The 20,617-nt window shown below is 48.2% G+C and overlaps 1 protein-coding gene across 5 annotated transcripts in view; it reads left to right on the forward strand.

The window, feature by feature from the left end:
- Nucleotides 1–20,305, forward strand: part of LOC118217362 (netrin-1-like) — a 46,008-nt gene extending 25,703 nt beyond the window's left edge. For 4 of the 5 annotated variants that reach the window (XM_035399300.1, XM_035399304.1, XM_035399303.1 and 1 more), the window contains exons 3-7: nucleotides 694–882; nucleotides 7,141–7,290; nucleotides 9,729–9,782; nucleotides 13,833–13,907; nucleotides 19,974–20,305. In XM_035399300.1, coding sequence (XP_035255191.1) covers nucleotides 694–882; nucleotides 7,141–7,290; nucleotides 9,729–9,782; nucleotides 13,833–13,907; nucleotides 19,974–20,302 — 797 coding nt within the window. In that variant the 3' untranslated portion in view covers nucleotides 20,303–20,305. The remainder of the gene's footprint in view (nucleotides 1–693; nucleotides 883–7,140; nucleotides 7,291–9,728; nucleotides 9,783–13,832; nucleotides 13,908–19,973) is intronic. The other variant, XM_035399306.1, reaches the window with a different exon arrangement.
- The last annotated feature ends 312 nt before the right edge of the window (nucleotides 20,306–20,617 follow it).

The following is a 20,617-nucleotide window of genomic DNA, read 5'->3' on the forward strand; positions in this document are numbered from 1 at the left end:
TTGAAAATGATTACAACAGCTCAAAAGTTAACTAAAATTTTGGGTTATTCAACATAAAGATCAAGCAGGACCCCGCAGTCTGTCTGGACCCTCTGTGCGTTGAGTGCACCCTGACTGTGAGGGTCAGCTGGCGGGACTGCAGGGTGTAAGGAGGTTAAGCAGTTTGCCCGCGATCTCTCCCAAACTCACGGAAGAGGTTGCAGCAGCGAGACCATACACCTGGACATTCCTAATTAGGAGAAAAGGAATTTCAGGAAATTCAGGTGCAGTGAATAGCACTGTTACATCACAGCTAGAAAGAAGTAAGTTTGAATCAGGACTGAGGGCCTTTCTGTGTGGAGTTTGCATGTTCTCCTGTGTCCCCACGGGTTTCCGACAGTTGCTCCGGTTTCCTCCCACAGTCCAAAGACATGCAGTTCAAGGTTGGAGAGTCTAAATTGCCCCTAGGCATGAGTGTGTGAGTGAATGTTGTGTGAGCCCTGTGATAGATTGGCGACCTGTCCAGGGTGTGTTCCTGCCTCTCTCCCCAATGCATGCTGGGATAGGCTCCCCCCATCCCCCCTAAACCACCAATCCTGGTTTATAGAATGTTTGCATGGATGGCTCCAAAGAATTAATTTTCAAATGCAGTTAAACAGCTGTGCTTACCTGTCTGTCTGTCTGTGTGTCCGTCTGTCCCGTCTGTCCACGCAGCGTGTAACTGCAACCTGCACGCCCGGCGCTGCCGCTTCAACATGGAGCTGTACAAGCTGTCCGGCAGGAAGAGCGGCGGCGTCTGCCTCAACTGCCGCCACAACACCGCCGGGCGCCACTGCCACTACTGCAAGGAGGGCTTCTACAGGGACCTGACCAAGCCCATCTCCCACCGCAAGGCCTGCAGAGGTACGGCCCGCCCGCCAACAGCCCCGCTCAAACCACCCGCGCACCGGCTGCAGGGTACCGGCCGACCGCCAACCCCACGCCGCCTGCAGGCGCTACGCCCAAACCTGTCAGTCTGTGCTACAGAAATCACTGTGATTCTGCACCCAAAATTCCTAGCTGTGAACCAAACCACTGTCGCCTGTGATCTCTCAATCCAAATCACTGCCTGTCACCTCCACTCAAATCACCATCTGTGAGCACCGTCTGTGCCAAAATTGCACTCTGTGATCTCTCCACCCAAATCAGTGCTGTTATCGCTACCTCTGAAATCAGTGTGTTGTGATTTCTAAACCAAAAATCACCGTCTGTGATCTTTTGATTCAAATCACTGCCTGTCACCTGAACTCAAAACACTATCTGTGCCCAAATTTCTCTCTGTGATCTCTCCACCCAAATCAGTGCTGTTATCGCTACCTCTGTGATTTCTACACCTAAAATCTCTGTGATCTCAATGCCAAATCACTGCCTGTGATCTCTACACCCGAATCGCTGACTGTAAAATCCCACCAAATCGCTCCCTGAAGCACTACAAAGCAAGACCAGCAGAGAGGAGCACGTTCAGTGACATCACTAGCTTAACTCCATCTCTATCTTGACATGCGAGGACAGGCATTCAGGTTGACTTCAGGCTTTTCACTCTTTAAAAGCCCTGGACTCCAACGCTGTGTGCATTACATCACATTACATTACATTACAGGCATTTAGCAGACGCTCTTATCCAGAGCGACTCACACAACATTCTACATAGCATTAGCATTGCATTCATTTATACAGCTGGATACATACTGAAGCAATGCAGGTTAAGTACCTTGCTCAAGGGTACAACGGCAGTGTCATACCCGAGAATCGAACCTGCGCGACCTTCAGGTTTCTTACCCATTACCCTCCACTGCCGGCCACTGTGCGCCCACAGCTACGAGTTTACCTGGACTGTTCACCCGCACAAATCAGAGCCAGTCGGCAATCAGGCTTTTTGGAAAATAATAAAAAATAATAGCATTTTCACCCTCCGTTCATCTCCGGGTCTCGTTTCAAACTGCGTCACACAGGCCGAAATTAAAGTATAAACACGTCTGATCACCAACCAGCAGTCAGCGCCCCCCCCCGCCCCCCTGAAGGTTGCCAGGAGTCTTAAAGCCAAATGTAATTACAAACAAACACTATCCAAAGTTTACTGGACTGCTCAATTCCATCCAAAAGCAGCGCTACAATAAGGAACCTGTTGCCATTACTGAACGGTGACAAATGACATGAACCACCACCCCCTCTCCGATGCCAGTTTAAACATTTTTATAAACTATATTTGCAGAACAGATGAGGGAGGGGGGGGGAAGGGGGAAGGGGGGGGGGCACAAAGGCGGGGGAAGTTCTCTGTGCAGTGGCTCTCCCGCTCCGTTTAATGAATTAAGCACACACATTTCCAGAACTTTATGAACCATTCTGCGGGAAGGCCGAAATGTTCCAGGCACCCCTCCCCACCCTCGTTCTCCAGGGTTCCCCCCCCCCCCGCCCCTTCAAAATTTCTAATGACTTCTGACTTTCATAATTCAACTGTACACACTATAACCCAACCCGATAGCCGTGCTATAACCCAACCCGATCGCCGTTCAGTAACCCAACCCGATCGCCACGCTGTAACCCAACCTGATCGCCACGCTGTAACCCAACCCGATCGTCACGCTGTAACCCAACCCGATCGCCACGCGGTAACCCAACCCGATCGCCACGCTGTAACCCAACCTGATCGCCACGCTGTAACCCAACCCGATCGTCACGCTGTAACCCAACCCGATCGCCACGCGGTAACCCAACCCGATCGTCACGCTGTAACCCAACCCGATCGCCACGCGGTAACCCAACCCGATCGCTGCCATGTAACCCAACCAGATCACCACGCTGTAACCCAACCCGATCGCCACGCTGTAACCCAACCCGATCGCCACACGGTAACCCAACCCGATCGCTGCCATGTAACCCAACCAGATCACCACGCTGTAACCCAACCCGATCACCACGCTGTAACCCAACCCGATCGCCGCGCTCTCCTCGAGCGACAAACCCAGCGCTCCGTCGCATTATTCAACGCATTTACTGCGCCGGCTGCACCAGCCGTCTGCGTGTGTCTTTTGGACGTGAAAATCAAACACAGAAATATCATTACCAGTGCAGTTATTCTTGGAATGAACCCCGCCCCCCGACCCCCCCCCCCCCCCCCCAACCACCCGCAAAAAAAGAAACAAAAACGTCGGGAAAATCCTTCCATTTGTGCAGAAGCAGCAGCATAGCCAGCGGCTGTGTGGAATGTGTGCGGATTCATTGCAGCGATTTGCAGCCTCATTCTTCATCCGCTGTGGGGCAAACGTGGCCAGGGTGGCCTGGGTGATTTTTCTCTGGTTGCCGCTGCATTGCCCCCCCCCCCCCCCAAACCCCTCCCACCCCCCACAGGCTACCAGCTTGCCCTTGAGCAAGACACTTCTAATGCACCTTTCACCAGTCTGGTTTGGGGGTTTAAAGTCACTGCTTTTTTAAGTGACCACGCTGTTTTTGTTTTTATTTTTTAGTATCAGTATGTGTTTTAATAAGTCTGTTAACAAGTGTTGTTTTTTTTTTGTTTTTTTAAAACAGACATGAAAAAACCAACCACACCACGGTAACAGACAAAAAATGATAGTTTCATATAATGAAAAGTGAAAATAAAAAATAATAAAAAGCCACTCACAGAATGCTACATTTACAAAGCCCTTAAAAAAAAAAAAATTTTTGTAAAAGTGATTTTGCTACACGCTGACCGCAACCACAGCACACACTTGCCAGTGCTGGAATGCTTCCAGAAACCAACAAATTAATCTGCTGGTGCTGGGTGGTGGGGGGGGGAGCATGGTTTGAACTTCAAACACGCGTTTTATGGTTAATCTTTGGCAGCGCAAGTAAAATCTCACGTTTAAAGCGCAATCTTCCTGACAAAAAATGGCCAAAGCAGACTTCTCTGAAACGTGTTCCGTACTCGTATTAATGGGGAGCTTTATTCGAGGAGTTCTCCGGCTAAATGTCCTTTACATCTCAGGTTGGGCCTGAGCAGCTTAGCCCCGTTATCGACACCCAGACGCCCTCTCCCAGGAGTTTTGAGCGCTCGACGCACAGCCAAACGGTCTCCTCCAGAGGCCGGCATCCAAAGGTTTAAAAAGGAAAAAAGATACCTCACTTATCAAGGGTAAAATCTGATATTATTGTCGTCAACTCCCAGACTGTTCATTTAATAAGCCTGACAGAGACAGCCTGGTCCAGCCCTGCTGCTCCCCGCTTTGTGCCTAAAAGCTGAACAGCCTGTTTAACCCTTCCAACAGCAGGTTTTTTTTTTCTTCTTCTTCTAAAATTGTAAGCCAGTGTTCTAGAATCCTGTTGCTTTCACTTACCGGCAGTGACTGTTACATCATCAGCATTAGAATGTTCAGTTTAGAACATTCTGATCGCATATTTGTGATCTCACACCTTAAAGGCCTATGGGACGCCAGTGTTCCATTCCACACACAGGAGTTAGGCTCAGAGTTGGACTGTACCATTTCTGTTGAAAGAGGGGGTCTGCTGGTAACTAGTGCGATGTTCTGGGGCCACGCTGTGCCGCATTAAAACACATGCTGGATTTAACGTGCAAACCCCAATAAAAATAGTAGGTGCAAATGCAAACAGATACATAGTTCTTCCAACTGATGCGGCTGTATACGCAATGGCCCAAGTGAGAAAGAATTTGGTGCATGACACAGGTCTCCCAGTTCAAAAATAGGGATGCAAGCCATCCGTGTGAGACCAGACTTTTAAACTGAATAAACTGTTTGTGAGGTGAAAACAGGCCATGACGGGTGACACGAAACAGAGCTAGCTCCTGCAGGAGATGGAAGTCCTAAACCGGTTTACCAGAACTGGACTGTTGCCTGACAGAGACAACTTGTGGAGCCAATAGATTTTTTCTGAAAGTCTGAATGCCAATGCATATTTACTCAGCTCTGTAGAAACAATATGCAATAGGGAGGTATTGGCAAAATACAGCACTGAGGTCCCTGGTTAAATAAGGGTAAAATAAATGTCAGTACTGGGGTACCTGGTTAAATAAAGGTAAAATAAATGTCAGTACTGGGGTACCTGGTTAAATAAAGGTAAAATAAATGCAGGCTTATTTAGTGAAGAGCGAGATATAATAGAGAAGAGACTTGTGTGTCGGTAAAATGTGAACTCAGTTCAACTTCGCATTTTTTTTTTTTTTTTTGCCGTTGTATAACAACAAACATCACAATGGCAAAAGGTCCGTTCGGAATTAGCCCCAGTTTCGGCTTACGTGAAAACAGCCAATCATTTAAAATTACGTAATTTGCATAGTTACGCCCTGGCTTGGTCAGCCTCTGCAAAGAATGAGGCAACGTCTACCTTCTTATGATTTACAATCTTCGACTGCATAGTACACTTACGAGCGAACGAGCCAGCAAGATTTTAAAACAAAACTAGCAACACCGGCCACATTAAATGTGTTGTATCAGGGAATTGTCATCTTTCCAGGTTCCGGCAACAATAGCAAGAGCTTGGACGAAAGCTGCAGGTTGGCTTTATACTTCTCTAGCTAAGTATACGGTAGGTAGCTAACTTATAGTTTGCGATTAGATACTTTAAAAAGCTCACCATTTGGACAGTTCCTCCATGTCTTTATATTTGGAGAAACGACTCCGGCTCAGACATATGCGGCGTACCCAACAGTATACGTTCTTACGCAGTTCAATTGGTGTAGCCCACCTGTTGACGTAACGGACGTCCGTTTGCTTTTCGCTTTTCCGGAGCGGTAGAAAATGGGAACGGCGCCGTGTAATTTCCGGCCAGTTAACCAATCAGCGCAGGGCATGTAAAAACGAAAAAAAAAAAAAATGTCCAACGCCCATCCAAAACCGTCTTTTTCAGCGCGAAGGGGAAGAAACTCACTGGATGTATATCTCTTAAAAGTGTACTGCAATGCTTTTCCCCTTATACAATCGCATCAACATGTTTGGTAGACCTTGTTGCTTAATGCTGAACGTCAGTATCTGTAAATTACTAATATGCTAAAAGAGGACAGTGACAGGAGGACACAGCTGGCTGGGGAGAACGCACTGACTGTGTAGAGAGACTGGAGACCCCTCTGCCATGGTGTTTATGCTCGACTGATCCAGAGTCTGTGGATTGAGACTATGCTGACTGTGTGGAGGTGCTTTTGCCATGGTGCTTGACTGATCCAGAGTCAGTGGATAGGAAGTGCTACAGGTCCTGTTCCACTCTCGGCTTCGCACCTGTCCTGTCCAAGGCACTCACTGTGTCACTGTTTACCTGTGCGCACACCTCTACACCTGTTACTGTCTACCTGTGCTGTCACTGCTGCACCTGTGTTACTGTTTACCTGCGCTCTGCAAATCACCACTATTTACTTGTGCCCACACCTCTACACCAGTTACTGTTTACTTGTGCTGCTTGTGCTTTCCGTGTGTGCATGTGTGTGTGCTTGTGCGTGTGTGTGTGTATAGTGTGTGTGTGTGTGTGTATGTATATACGTGTGCATGTGTGTATAGTGTGTATGTGTGTGAGTGTGTATAGTGTGTGAGTGTGAATACTGTGTGTATATATGTGTGTGTGTGTGTATATTCTTGTGCATGTGTGTGAGTGTGTATAGTGTGTGTATATATGTGTGTGTGTGTGTGTGTGTGCATGTGTGTGAGTGTGTATAGTGTGTGTATATATGTGTGTGTGTGAGTGTGAATAGTGTGTGTATATGTGTGTGTGTGTGTGTGTATAGTGTGTGTGCATGTGTGTGAGTGTGAATAGTGCGTGTGTGTATATGCGTGTGCATGTGTGTGTGTGTGTATGTGTGTGTATAGTGTGTGTATATATGTGTGTGTGCGTGCGTATGTGCATGTGTGTGAGTGTGTATAGTGTGTGTGTGTGTGTGTGTGTATATGCGTGTGCATGTGTGTGAGTGTGTATAGTGTGTGTATATATGTGTGAGTGTGTATGTGTGTGTATAGTGTGTGTGTGTATATGCGTGTGCATGTGTGTGAGTGTGTATAGTGTGTGTATATATGTGTGTGTGTGTGTGTGTGTGTATATATGTGTGTGTGTGTGTGTATAGTGTGTGTGTGTGTGTGTGTATATATGTGTGTGTGTGCGCACTCCTTTTCTCTCACCTCTTCTCTTCTCTGTTCCTCACAGCTTGTGACTGCCATCCCGTGGGCGCTGCGGGCAAAACCTGCAACCAGACCACGGGCCAGTGTCCCTGTAAGGACGGCGTGACTGGCATCACATGCAACCGCTGTGCTAAGGGCTACCAGCAGAGCCGGTCCCCCATTGCTCCCTGCATAAGTACGTGCACCAGCCGCTGCAACCCCACCCTATTAGCCATTAGCCCATTAGCCCATAAGCCCATCAGCCCTTAGCCATTAGCCCTTAACCATTAGCTCATAGCCGTTAGCCCGTTAGCCCATAGCCTATTAGCCCTTAGCTATTAGCCCGTTAGCTGTACTTTCAGCACTGCTCAGGGGCTCCAGCAGCCCATCAAAACCCATCTATCCACTGCCTTAGCTGCCACCCACTTATTACATATTATTAAACATCTTGGAGCTGGCCGTTCCTTTCTCCCCTATTTTTGACCGTTATTGGTTTTCTCCGACGAGCGATTTAAAACCGACAAGAGACGCGGATCATCGAAATCGTTTCGAAATCGCAGCGGCCTGGCGTTCGGACTCCCAGGGAAAGGGCCGAGCGGACTCGGCCTCTGGCCAGCGGTCAGGGATTTATTTGTTGGCGGTATCGAAAGGCCGCAGATTTCAGCCCCGTGAGAGATAAAACGGCAGGAGCCCAAAATGGCGCCGGTCTGAATTGTGGCCTGGCTTTATCTCAAAGGCACCTGGCATCCTCCATAGAGATATCAATGATAAACGTATGAATACAATGCCATTCACCGTCGTCATTGGACATTTCTTTCAATTACAAGCGGCATATTTTTCAACAAATGCCTTTCGCATTTAAATTGTGTTTGGAAGCTCAACCGATCGGCCATAAAATTGAAACCTTTCTGTTCAGCCTTGGCCGAGATTCAAGAGGATAAATCAAGGCTGTACAACACACAGGAATCACATTTCCTTGATATTTTATTTTTCTGGAAAGTAACAAACTCAAAGGGTGAAACCAGGACACGAAAGTGGTCTCATTGACTCAACTGAAAACGTTTACTTTTCTCCTGTAAGTGCAAGATATCACGTTATACCTTTAATAGCTTAATATGAAATAATGCAGCAACAGAGCCTGTCTGCCAATTTCAGTTTGACAGGAAACGGAGTCGTTTCTCCGGGGTACTGGTAGGGTTCTGCACCAACATCAAGGTGCATATGTGGCTTCCATACTGGAGGGCGTGGTTGTGTGTTTTAACACCAACTACAGCATCTGTACGACATTTTAAGTTTTATTTTAAATTTAAAGCATGCAGTCCAAAGATATATTTAAAGGAATAAGCTGCTTTCAATAAATCTGTACTGACTGTATGCACCAGATCAGTAAGTTTTTTTTTTTTGATTGAATAGAAGTTGACCTCTTGAGATCATTTGACTGTTTTGATTGAATCCAGTCAACTCGTTAAGACAAAATGGAAACCCGCCTTCCGCCAGTGTAGCCAACTAGCACTGTGATGTTACAAAGAGGAACTCTTAATACCTTTCAGTGCAGATCACCATAGAGCCAAGCCCCACAAAGAAACTGCATATTTGAATCCTAACAGATATTTTCGGTCCTGTTCATTCCAACAGAAATTATCACTAATACACCAAACTAAAGTTATAAAATAGCACAGGAAAGAATTTACGTTACCAAAGACTGGAAAAAACTTTCCTTCCAGCTTAAAAACCTGAAAAATTATCATAAAACAGTCCATATTGTAATATTTTATTTCACCAAAATGAAATGTGTACCAATTACTTACTAAGTAACATTAATTTACTAAATATTTTGAGAAATCCATTTAATATTTTTCCAATCACAGACACACCTTTCAAATATTTATTTCCCAAATGACTTATTATAGGCTTCTTAAAATATAAAACCCAGACCAAATGTTCAATTTAATGGCTTAATCAAACCTGAACACACCCCTGTAGTTTGCATGGCCCGGCTGCTGGTCTTCACTTCACAAGCCTTTTCTCACTTCCTTCTTTCCTAATGTGACCAATCCGCTGTCTTGCACTTGTCTTGTGAGTTTCTCAGCCGACAATGTACAAGGTGTTTTTGTTATTATATTTTTACTGTTCCCTCCTCTGGAGGCAGGAGGAGCTTCCTGTTTGTGTCACCTCCTTCGATGACAACTTCCTGCCACCGCAACTGCAGTTGCAGACCAGGGGACTGAAAGAGTTGAAGTCCTTGCAAACAAATCTCTTTTTTTTTGCATTGGTGCATTTTTTTTCACTTGCACCAATGCAAACCTGCTGTTACAAAAATGTGTGGAAGGTTCATTGATACAGATATTATCCACCTGCATTAAAAAAACTTATACATCACCACTAAGTGAGCTAGCTCTCTTCCCTTATACACCTCAAAATTCAGGAGCATGGTAACATAAAATGCCATATATTAAATAAACTTTAAATGCTTGCCTTGCATGTTTATGGCCAAACTGACCGAATTTCAAACAAAAGTGCTAATCCTTTATGTATGCAGCTCACAGCCTTGATTTAGCTTTGTGATTTTCAATGCAGCTGTGATGCTTATTTTAACTGTCTGTGCCTTTTGCCATTTTTCCTCCTGGAACGCAGAGATTCCTGTTGCCCCCCCGACAACCAGCATGAGCAGCACGGAGGAACCGACAGGTGAGCACGGAACACTGCACTCTCACCTGTCAACGTGCAACACAACGTTCAGCACAGTAAATCGGGTTGACTGATTTGGCTAAATAAAGGGCAGTCACTGCAGAAGTGAAGATATTCACTTCTTGCAGAACTTTTAAAAGATGGATATCTTGTCCAAATACAGAAATATAAAAAGTATATGGCTCAAAATCTCTAGCCAAATAAAATAGTCTTTATGCAATCATCATTTGCTTAAATAGTGCCTGACTCCTGAAAAACATTGAATAACATTTTCTCTATTCAAGGGATGACTTTGGAGGAATTGGAGCATCCCCCTGTACAGTAAAATGTCCAGTGTTCCTTCAACTCTAACAGAGTGCATGTGGTCCAACTCTAGATCAGAGTAGGACCATATGTACTCTGTAAGCGTTGATTTAGCACTGGATGTTGTACTGTGGGTGTTCTAGGATATTATATCTGGTTCCTGGTTAAAATAATTGAATCTAGGGATATACCCGGACAAAAGCATGTTTTTTTGCCCCCAATAATATATACGTATTGTACTTAGGATATTGTACCTGGTGTTGGTCTTTGCATAGATTGACAGGTCGAGACAGATGAACTGCACTGCTATTAGCCGACTTGTTATCCATACAAGACACACTGGACGGACCACCCAGGCATGCAGTTTAGCAAATACATTACAGCATTTATAGACCGTTATAGCCCAGCTGAGCATAGATTGTTATTTGAAAATAATATGATCTCACCCTATAGGCCAACTAATTGCGAACGCTTGAAGTATCCGGCCTCCCCCCGTCACCCGCTCGGTCTAATGTACTGTAGCGCCTGGACGGCGACCAAAGGAAAGTCAGCTAAGCGCGAGACGAGCTCGCTCCGCGAGGCGAACAGCTGTGCGGCAGGTGCGGAGAAAGGAAATGAATTTGTCATCAGCGCGAGCTCCCCCCCCCCCGCCACTCCGCGGGAGGAAGGCTTTTCAAATAACGCAGTGAAAGAACGAAAAAAAAAAAAAGTGAATAATAAAAATAACGCAAATTGGGAATCGTCCGTTAAAAACGATATCCATATTTCAAAGTGTTCAGAAATTGTGGATTAGTAGTAGCAGGATTAGTATTATTATTATTATTAGTAGTAGTAGTTGTAGTAGTAGCAGCAGCAGCAGCTGTAGTTTTCAGGTAGTATTGCCCTGCAGTGTGAAACAACTACGACTTTTTACAACTTTTTAGCAATTCCTGCAGGTCAAGTGCACTTTTTAAACACTTGTGGTAGTCTGTTTCTCTGCTTCCAGTACTGGCCAATTAAAGTTAATGTACTGTTCAAATATACAATTTAAATGTTTTTCACTTAGGCCTATATGCGCACTAGTGCTGTGTTTATTATGCTAGTGGGAATGTGTACAGTAATTTTATTAGCTTTGTACAATATCTCACAACCCTCCAGAGAGTCCTCAAATAAGTTGAAGCTTTACCCCTCTGTAGCACGCTATAGCAAAACCCTGAACCAAATCTAGTCGGTCATGTTTTGGCATCCAGTAGTGTACACTGTACAGGCATGTCAGATTAAAATAGCAAGCACAGGACTCATGTTATACACACCAACACACATACACCTACATATTGGCACATACACACATACATATGCACATTTAAGCATGTAACACGCGCGTACACACACACACACCTACATATTGGCACATACACACATACATATGCACATTTAGGCATGTAACACACACACACACACATGAACAGATGCACGCACGTACACACACACACGAGTACACTCACACAAACACGCACACACACACACACATACAAACACACACGCACACACACACACACGCGCGCGCACACACACACATACAAACACACACGCGCACGTGCACACGCACACACACACGCACACGCACACGCACACACACACACACACACACACACACACACGCGCACACACACACGCGCACACACACACACACACACAAACACGGACACGGACACACGCGCGCGCAGGTACGTAGTGTTTGGAGCTCGGTGCCCAGACAGTATCCCCTGAAACTGGGCAAGCCCAGTGTGGTCTGGGGTGAACGAATAGCCCACTTCCCTTAACCCGGGAGCGGACACAAAGGAGACGCTTGTCCGCGCCACGGGGGTACCGCACGGCCCTCAGTGGAGTATTTCGGGGTGCCCTCGGGCACTGCTGGGGCTGCTGTCACGGAGGTCCGTCAGTTTGGGGGTACAGGGGACGGGGGGACGGAGAGCTATCAAAGCGAGGTGTCGTGACGGCGTGGAACCAGCCCCTCAGGTCGGAAAACAAAAATGTCCTTTTCCCTCGCTGCTCATTTACATGGAAATCGGGCGGGGCCGATATGGACCAGTCACTTTCATTTACTTTTGGATTTCTCCCTCCTTTCCCCCTCTCCGCCCTTTCGAGCCCTGATCTGTGTTCGCTGGAAATGTTGCCTGTACCTCCTCCTCCTCCTCCCCCCTTTCCCATTTCCCCAATCACCCCAAACCCCCTTTTTTTGGGGTGGGGGGGAAGGGGACATTTTTTCTCATTCCGTCGTTGCCCAGGCAACCTCATTCACACGGGATATAAAGGAAAATAAAGAACGGGCATAGATTGAGGACTGGGCAAAACAATGAACTTTGTTCATATTCAGACTGCCTAAAATGCCCCTCCCCCTTTCTCTCGTTTTCTCTCTCTCTCTCTCGCTATCTCTCACTCTTTCCCCATGCCTTTCTCCCTGTCCCTTACTCTCCATCTCTCCTCTCTCCATACCTTTCCATTCCTCTCATCCGTCTAATGTTATCACACCTTTCTCTCTCTCTGTCTCTCTCTCTCTCTCTCTCTCTCCCTCTCCCTCTCTTGCCTCCAAGTTCATGTAACAAGGGGTTACTCCATGGGATAAGGTGTGCCTCATTGCTTGCTATTTGGGGGGTTCCGGGCTGGTTTCTGTTACTCCGTAAAGCGTCTTTGTGACAGTTTTCTGTAAAAAAAAAAAAAAAAAGCCCTATACAAATAAAATCGATTTGATTTGCTTTGATTCAGAGCTCACCGATAAACTGCCCCCACAGGCTGGGCCTCGCCCGCATGCAGAGCCATGGGGTGCCTGTTCGGGGGACAGATTTAGAGGCTGGGGGTGACTCCTCATAAATTTGTGAGCTTTCCCGCCGCTGATGTGGCCGCCACTCTCTGATTGGAGGCCTTTAGAGGCCGCAGACATGGCCAATGGGAGCAGCTTATTATACTCGACTGGGGTAGAGCGGACGCTGAATGGCCTCGCTAAATTTTTCATTGGCTGCTAATTTCACTCCCCACCCCAGGCCCCCCCCCCCCCCCCCCCCCCCAATTCCGCCGCCCTCGCTCCCCTTCCTTGACCTTCCTTTTGTACGCCAAATTGACCCCTTTCCCCCCAAACTGTGACATCATAAATGCCAAAGAATTGTATGGCCCGGGGTTGCAGTTGGGGTGTGGGTGGAGGAGCTTGCGGTGACATGACAAGCAGTGGCTGTATAGGCCTAAAATGGGGGGGTGGGAGAGAGGGGGAGGGGGGGGGGGGAAGTGTTCTGGGAGTCCTTAAAGACCTGGGTGGCACAATAGCCACACCGACAGGTCCCACACTAGAGGGGGTATGTCTAGGGGGCAGATTGCTTTTGTTTGCACCCTCCCTACAGAAGATGGCGCTACACAAGCCCTGTTAGGTGTCACATTCGGCCCAAGGAGGTCGGCAGGTCTCGGGTAGGGTGGAGTTTTTTTAAGCTCTAGAGCGGTGCGGTGCGTCGGCTGAGAACTCCTCTTCACTTTTACCTCACGTCCTCAGGCAGTGATATAGCGCACGCTAACCTCTCTCCCCTCCCCACTCTCTCTCTCTCCCTCCCTCTCCCGCTCTCCCTCCCTCACTCTATCTCTCCCTCGCTCTCTGTTTCTCTCTCTCACTCTCTCCCTTGCTCTTTCACTCCCTCCTCTCTCTCACTCCCTCTCTTTCTGTCTCTCTCTCCCTCCCTCCCTCTCTCTCCTCCTCTCCATCTCTCTCTCTCTCTCTCTCTGCAGACTGTGAGTCCTACTGCAAAGCCTCCAAAGGAAAGCTGAAGATCAACATGAAGAGATACTGCAAGAAAGACTACGGTGAGTGGCCTCCTCTGACCCGGAGCGCGCGATTGGTCGCTTGTCGCGTCCCCGCTCAACCCGCAGCTCCTGAGCTATTGTGCCGAGGGCTTACTCTAGACCGTCCAATCAAATCGAAGCGCCTAAGCAGCCCGGGCTGAAAGAGTGGCCGTCGGACGGGGGCTCAGGAGGACCGCGCGGACGGAGGGAACAGCAGGCCGCCCGAGCGTCATAAGAGGATGAAGGGCGGGGCTGGCGTGACATAGGGCAGAAGGCCTCATCAAGGGATGATTTTCTCTTTTAGCCGGTGCTTCCGCAATCCTTCCTTTCCTTCATCATCCTCGCCGTTAGCACCCCAGGTCCACAGGGTCCCAACCAAAGGCTGGCTAACCCCCCAACCCTAACCCAACCCCCAGGCTTTTCAGAAACCATCCCTGGACAAAGCATTCTTTCCTACCATGATCAGGAGATCGGGGTCTGAACCTTTGTCCCTGCAGCACGAAATGAGAGAGAGAGAGAGAGAGAGAAAGAGAGAGAAAGAGAGAGCGAGACAGGCTAAGATCAGATCAGCAATCTTTGTGAAATGAATTTTATAAATGAAAAAATGTTTAATTTATTCCATTGATAAAATTTCTCATTTCGCAGCATTGTGTTGGTGATATATCACAAGGATTACAACAGCAGTGGGGTTGGAATAGCCTGCAATTAAGACATCAAACTGTCAGCTAGCTCCTTCCACCAAGTGCATCTCTGTGGAAATAACAGTTATGTATTAAAAGATTAAGCCTGTCAGCCAAATCTACTTTGAATGCACTTCATAACTCAGCTGCTTTAGCCAAGTTTTGGGAAGCAAAATAATAACAAATACTATCCCTGCCATTGTTAGGGCATCAGAGTGAGAGCTCATATTGTGCAGTACTTTCTGTGAAAATTAAACAGGAGATTTAAATAAATTCATTAAAGGTGTCATTTTTAAATAATTATTTTAGAATTTGTTATCGATGATGCGTTGGTACAAGTGCAGAATTTGGTTGGACACAGTCCCTACTCTACAAGAAGCAGATTTAATTTCAGTAGTCTGAAATTTATTTTTACAGTGAATACTTTCCAGTATGCCTATAAATATTGTCTGATTTAATTTATGTGCATTCTGAAATGGTCACTCTGTTGTTAGTGTTAGCGTAGCAAAACGCTACCCATATGAAAATATTACACAGGTTTTTTTTTCTTTCTTTTTCTCAGTGGTCTTCAGTCTTCCGTGAATACAGGTTTATTGCTCTTCCTGGACAGTTCATGGGTCACGTACCTCTAATTGCCTGGAATGTGCTCTTTTCGCCCCCTTTCTTAGAAAATTTTCAAATTCAATCTTTGCTGGAAGTACAAAAAAAAAAAAAAAATCAATTAGAGTTTCGGCACGCAGGCCTGTGTTTTGCTTTGCGATGGGTCACTGGCCACGGGCGCAAGCCCGCGCGTTCCCCGGGTGCACATCGCGCACATTTCTCTGCTTGACATGACTGGCGCTACAGTCTATTACTTCCTACCTCCCCGTAGCCCCCAGAGAGTTGGTTCCATGGCCCAGTGAGCTCCCATTACAGCGTATTTATTCAAGAAGGATCTGTTAGCAGCTAGCCGATCCTTTCTGGGTTGGTCTGTGGTGGTGATGGGTTTTTTTACCCAGTGAGGAGAGAAATATGGGGGCAGTGTAGTATACTGGGTACTGCGCTTGTAACCTGTAACGGTTGCAGGTTCGATTCCCAGGTAGGACACTGCTGTTGTATCCTTGGACAAAGGCACTTAAGCGGAATAGCTTCAGTTCCAGCTGTAAAGATATATATACTGGTTAAATTGCTAAAAGTTCTCTTAGTTGCTCTGGATAAAGAGAAACAGCCTGCAATGTAATTTTGTGTAAAAATAGGTCGACTTGGAAGTGAAATGGGGTTGCGGGGATGAGGTCACATGGCAACGACGGGGGCAACACGGATGTTGGTTCCCCCCAATGGAGCGCTGCTTTACTCAAACAGCGGTGATATTTGACCTGTTGCTATGGCAGCCCCGGCCAGGGGTTGGCAGGTGGGGGTGGAGCAACGACTCATCTCCTGCTTCTGCAGACGTTCACATCACACACGGCAGGAGGCGTGTCACAGAATGTAGGACAGGGGAGAGATTTTTTTTTGGGGTGGCAGGCATTTGGAGGGGAGGTGGGGGTGTTGTTCGTTGGGGGTTAGACGTGTGGAGGGTGGTGGTTCTGTGTTTGGGACCAGTCCAGTCCCCCTGCTGTTGCAGTCACTCCTGGTTCTTCTTTTACACGTATTTCGCACTTTTTTATCCCATAGTCCCATACTGTCTGTCTGGATTCCGTTTTTTGCTCTCTGGGCTCTCTCTCTTGCCCCCCCCCCCCCCAGTGTGTTGCTACGGAAACGGTGAGCAGAAAGCGGGAGATTGTGCCCTGATGCCCCACAGCGGGCCAGACCACCACAACGAATCAAAACATGGGGGGGAGGGGGGGGGGTATCACACAGTGCTGGTGTGTAGAGCGCCACCTGCTGGTGGCCGACGGGGGAAGCGGAGGGCGGTCCAGGCAGGGCGTTCCGCCCAGTGGGGCAGGACCCTGAAAGCCGTAATTACACGCGTTGCGATTCCATTATGACCCGCCCCCCCCAGCCGCGCGCGGGTCAGGCCCCCGAGCACCAGCCGCCACAGCGGGAGCCTTGGCGCTCCTCCGCTTCCTTTTGCTCCCGTCTTTTCCGCCCCCCCCCCCACCACACCCGCCGCTGCAGAGCGCTTTATCCGTTAGGTTTCCAGGCCTCAGCACACTATTCGCAGCCAGTTCCCTCCCTTTTCCCTCTCATTCCCTCCTTTTCCCTCCCGTTTCCCTCCTTTTCCCTCCCTTTCCCTCTCATTTCTCTCCCTTTTCCCTCTCATTTCCCTCCTTTTCCCTCTCATTTCCCTCCTTTTCCCTCTCATTTTCCTCCTTTTTCCTTCCCTTTTCCCTCTCATTTCCCTCCTTTTTCCTTCCCTTTTCCCTCCTGTTTCCCACCCAATTTAGCCACGCATGTGGCGGGTTGGGGACTGGCGACTGGGGGGGGGGGGGACCAGGAGGGGCTGGTGAGCTGGGCGTGGCCGAGACTTCAGAGCGGGGGTGGCCGCAGGTGGCGGTTCCCCTTCATCTGCGTACGCCTGAGCGCCGTGGGCGTGTCTACACCACGGTTCTGCCTCTGCCTAATCAGGCGTGTGTATCGGGCACGTGGGCGGAGCCTCACATCAAGGCCAGCCCCGCCTCTCCCAACCTCCTCAATTAATTATTGCTCCTTTTTTTTATTCCAACAATAGAGCTCTGATTAACTCTGGACTCGGGGGGTGGGGGGTGGGGGGTGGGGGGGGGTTGATGTTCAGTGCATTAAAGGAGTGAGCGGTACTCAAAGGAGGCGTTTTGGAAAGGGAAGTGTATATCGGGAGAGCGGACTCTGGTCCTGGATCCAGTTCCCAGAGCAAACGCTTTTGTCCGCCAACGGAAGCCACATCCAAGATGGGGTCAGAGAGTATCCTGATCTTTCTGGAACGTTCTCTATGTCTGGAAAAATATAAATACCACCACAATCCTTGCCCTCTCACCCCCGCCCGCACCCCCCCCCCCCCCCCCCGCCCCACTCACACAGAAAACTTCTCTTTCTTTTGGCGAACAAGTTGCCTTTGGCCCAAAGACGCTCTCGACATGAATGGCCGCCCTATGAGGGGGGCTGCGGTGATTCCAACTGGGCTTCTTTTCTTCTGTAATTGCAGGCAATTTGCTCACATCGTTCCGACCCCGGCCCCCCCCCGGCCCCCCCGGCCCCCGGGCCCACAGCCACCCGGCGTTCTCTGTGTGTTTCACAAACCTATATCTGCGCAATTGACAGCCCTCAGAAAGCACCCGTTGGCCCTTCCCTGGGGCGGGGGCAGGCAGTAAAAAAATGTAGTTTACTTTTGATATTGCTAAAACAATAGCAATTCTACCAAGATGATGAAATGTCATCATTTCCCTGGCTGGCAGGATTGAGAATTAAGTAGATTTGGGGTGGGGGGTGGGGGGTGGATGGGGGCTGGGGGGTCAGGCATTGTGCCAGACGTTTCCATGGCGTTCATGGAGTCCTGAGATAGTTCGGAAGTGTGCAGAGGCTGTGCTATTGTTTGGACCTGAACTGCAGCCCGTAAGGCCTCTGTGGCTGTGTGTAAATGGTCTCTGTGACTGTGTGCATGTAAATGGTCTCTGTGTCTGTGTGTAAATGGTCTAAATGGTCTCTGTGACTGTGTGTCAATGGTCTAAATGGTCTTGGTGACTGTGTGTAAATGGTCTATGTGGCTGTGTGTAAGTGGTCTCTGTGTCTGTGTGTAAATGGTCTCTGTGGCTGTGTGTAAATGGTCTCTGTGGCTGTGTGTAAATGGTCTCTGTGGCTGTGTGTAAATGGTCTCTGTGGCTGTGTGTAAATGGTCTCTGTGGCTGTGTGTAAATGGTCTCTGTGGCTGTGTGTAAATGGTCTCTGTGACTGTGTGTGTATGGTCTCTGTGACTGTGTGTAAATGGTCTCTGTGTCTGTGTGTAAGTGGTCTCTGTGACTGTGTGTAAGTGGTCTCTGTGACTGTGTGTAAGTGGTCTCTGTGACTGTGTGTAAATGGTCTCTGTGACTGTGTGTAAGTGGTCTCTGTGACTGTGTGTAAATGGTCTCTGTGACTGTTTGTAAATGGTCTCTGTGACTGTGTGTAAATGGTCTCTGTGACTGTGTGTAAATGGTCTCTGTGGAAGCGTCAATATTTGCCCGCTGGAATCCGCTGGCGGGGGACCGGGGTATTTTTATTGTCCTGTGACCGCAGAAACCTCGTCTGACGGATCGTAAAATGGCCGCCGGCGGGCTGCGGAGCCGCGTTCACATGGCTCGCCTCGCCGAAGGTTTTATAGCTCTTAACCTCAGATGTAATCACTCATGCTATTCCTCCCTCCGGTTGTTGGCCGGTTCCTTTATTTGAAATCTCTCTTCGCCGTTTTCTCTCTCGTTTGTAATGAAAATAAAGGAATCCAATGTTTGGCGCAGGACAACACCCCCCCCCCCCCCCCCTTCGTCCACCCCCTACCCCTCATCCCCCCCGAGCCCTTTTCTCTCCGTCTTCGCTTTTTCAATCGTTTCTACGGAAACCGCGACCGCAGTCAAACATTAGCGAGTTTTACATGCAGCGACTGCTCTTTCGGCTGTGCACAGAAGCCCCGGTACCAACCGAGGACGCCATGGCAACCGTTGGCCTAAACAATAAGTTCGGGGTCAAAGGTCAACAGTGGGGGAAGGAACGCGACAGCAATAAAGATGGCGCAGGTCAGCAGCTCTGGAGACGGTCTAAGGCGAGGGATAAATGGGCCTATATTCCAACGAAACCTACCTTGGCTGAAACGCTGCTCCTCTGACACAATTCACAGCGGGTTGGGGGGGGCGGGGGCAGGTGAACCACTGCCAATGGTTCGGTTTCACTAAGGAACATTTTCTACCACATTTAAACCTGGTTTAGACCTGGGTCAAATAATTATTCTAAATGCTTTAACCCTTTAGATAATAGCAAAAATTAACTGCAGATTATTGACAGAAGAACCCTCTGCTCTCACTGACCTACCTCCAGACTCTTGTATATACAATTGTACATTTTGGTCAGGAGCATGTCTTGTTGAAAATCCTTCTGGAGAATCTGCAGCCATGCATTCAATATTTTACTGGCATCTAAAGAGTTAAGTTATTTCAAATATGCATCAATCCCAGGTCAAGATGGACTGAGAGTTGCTCATGTTATATCCTTCTTGAACACTGAACTTTAAAAATATATTTTAGAAGAGAACCTGGTGTGTTGGGGATGCAATCTATGTTGGTGATGGGGGAGTTCATGCGTTTGCTTTAAGGGTACATGCGATGTCTGGAATAGTCAATTATTCTTTTCTTTTTTGATTTTGTTTGTCTAGTTCATTTAGTTTTTATTTAGCTTTTAAGTATGTGCATGTATAGACCTTGCTGATCTTCTGATTGGTTGCAGTAAAGGTCAAAGGTCTCTCTCTCTCTCTCTCGCTGGCCCACAGCGGTGCAGGTGCACATCCTGAAGGGGGACCGGGCGGGCGAGTGGTGGAAGTTCACGGCGAACGTCATCTCCGTCTACAAGCAGGGCGAGAGCCGCATCCGGCGCGGCGACCAGCTGCTGTGGGTCCACGCCAAGGACGTGGCCTGCAGGTGCCCCAAGATCAAGCCGGGCAGGAAGTACCTGCTGCTGGGCAACGAGGACGACTCGCCGGAGCAGAGCGGCGTGGTGGCGCACAAGGGCAGCCTGGTCATCCAGTGGCGGGACACGTGGGCCCGCCGGCTCCGGAAGTTCCAGCAGCGCGAGAAGAAGGGAAAGTGCAAGAAGGCCTAAAAAGAGGGGGCGGGGCGGGGGGCATGGGGGGCGTGGAACGAAGAGACGGAGGTGAGAAGAGGGGGAGAAAGAGAGAGATGGAAGGAGAGAGCGGAGGAAAGAGACAGACTGTGTTCCGCTGCTTTGAGTGGAAGCACTGAGAGAAATATTAGAATGTTCTTCTTTTTTTTTTTTTTTTTATTCAAAGAACTTTTGTGAAGGAGATTTGCAGTTTTGTTGTCAATTATTTCTTCAAGATTCCTTTTTTTTGTGGATTTGCTGAGTTTGCACCTAATATTACAAGTATATGAAGTCATTTGTATTTTATTCATTATG

The sequence above is a fragment of the Anguilla anguilla genome, chromosome 17, assembly GCF_013347855.1.
Source record: "Anguilla anguilla isolate fAngAng1 chromosome 17, fAngAng1.pri, whole genome shotgun sequence".
Taxonomy (NCBI): Eukaryota; Metazoa; Chordata; class Actinopteri; order Anguilliformes; family Anguillidae; genus Anguilla; species Anguilla anguilla.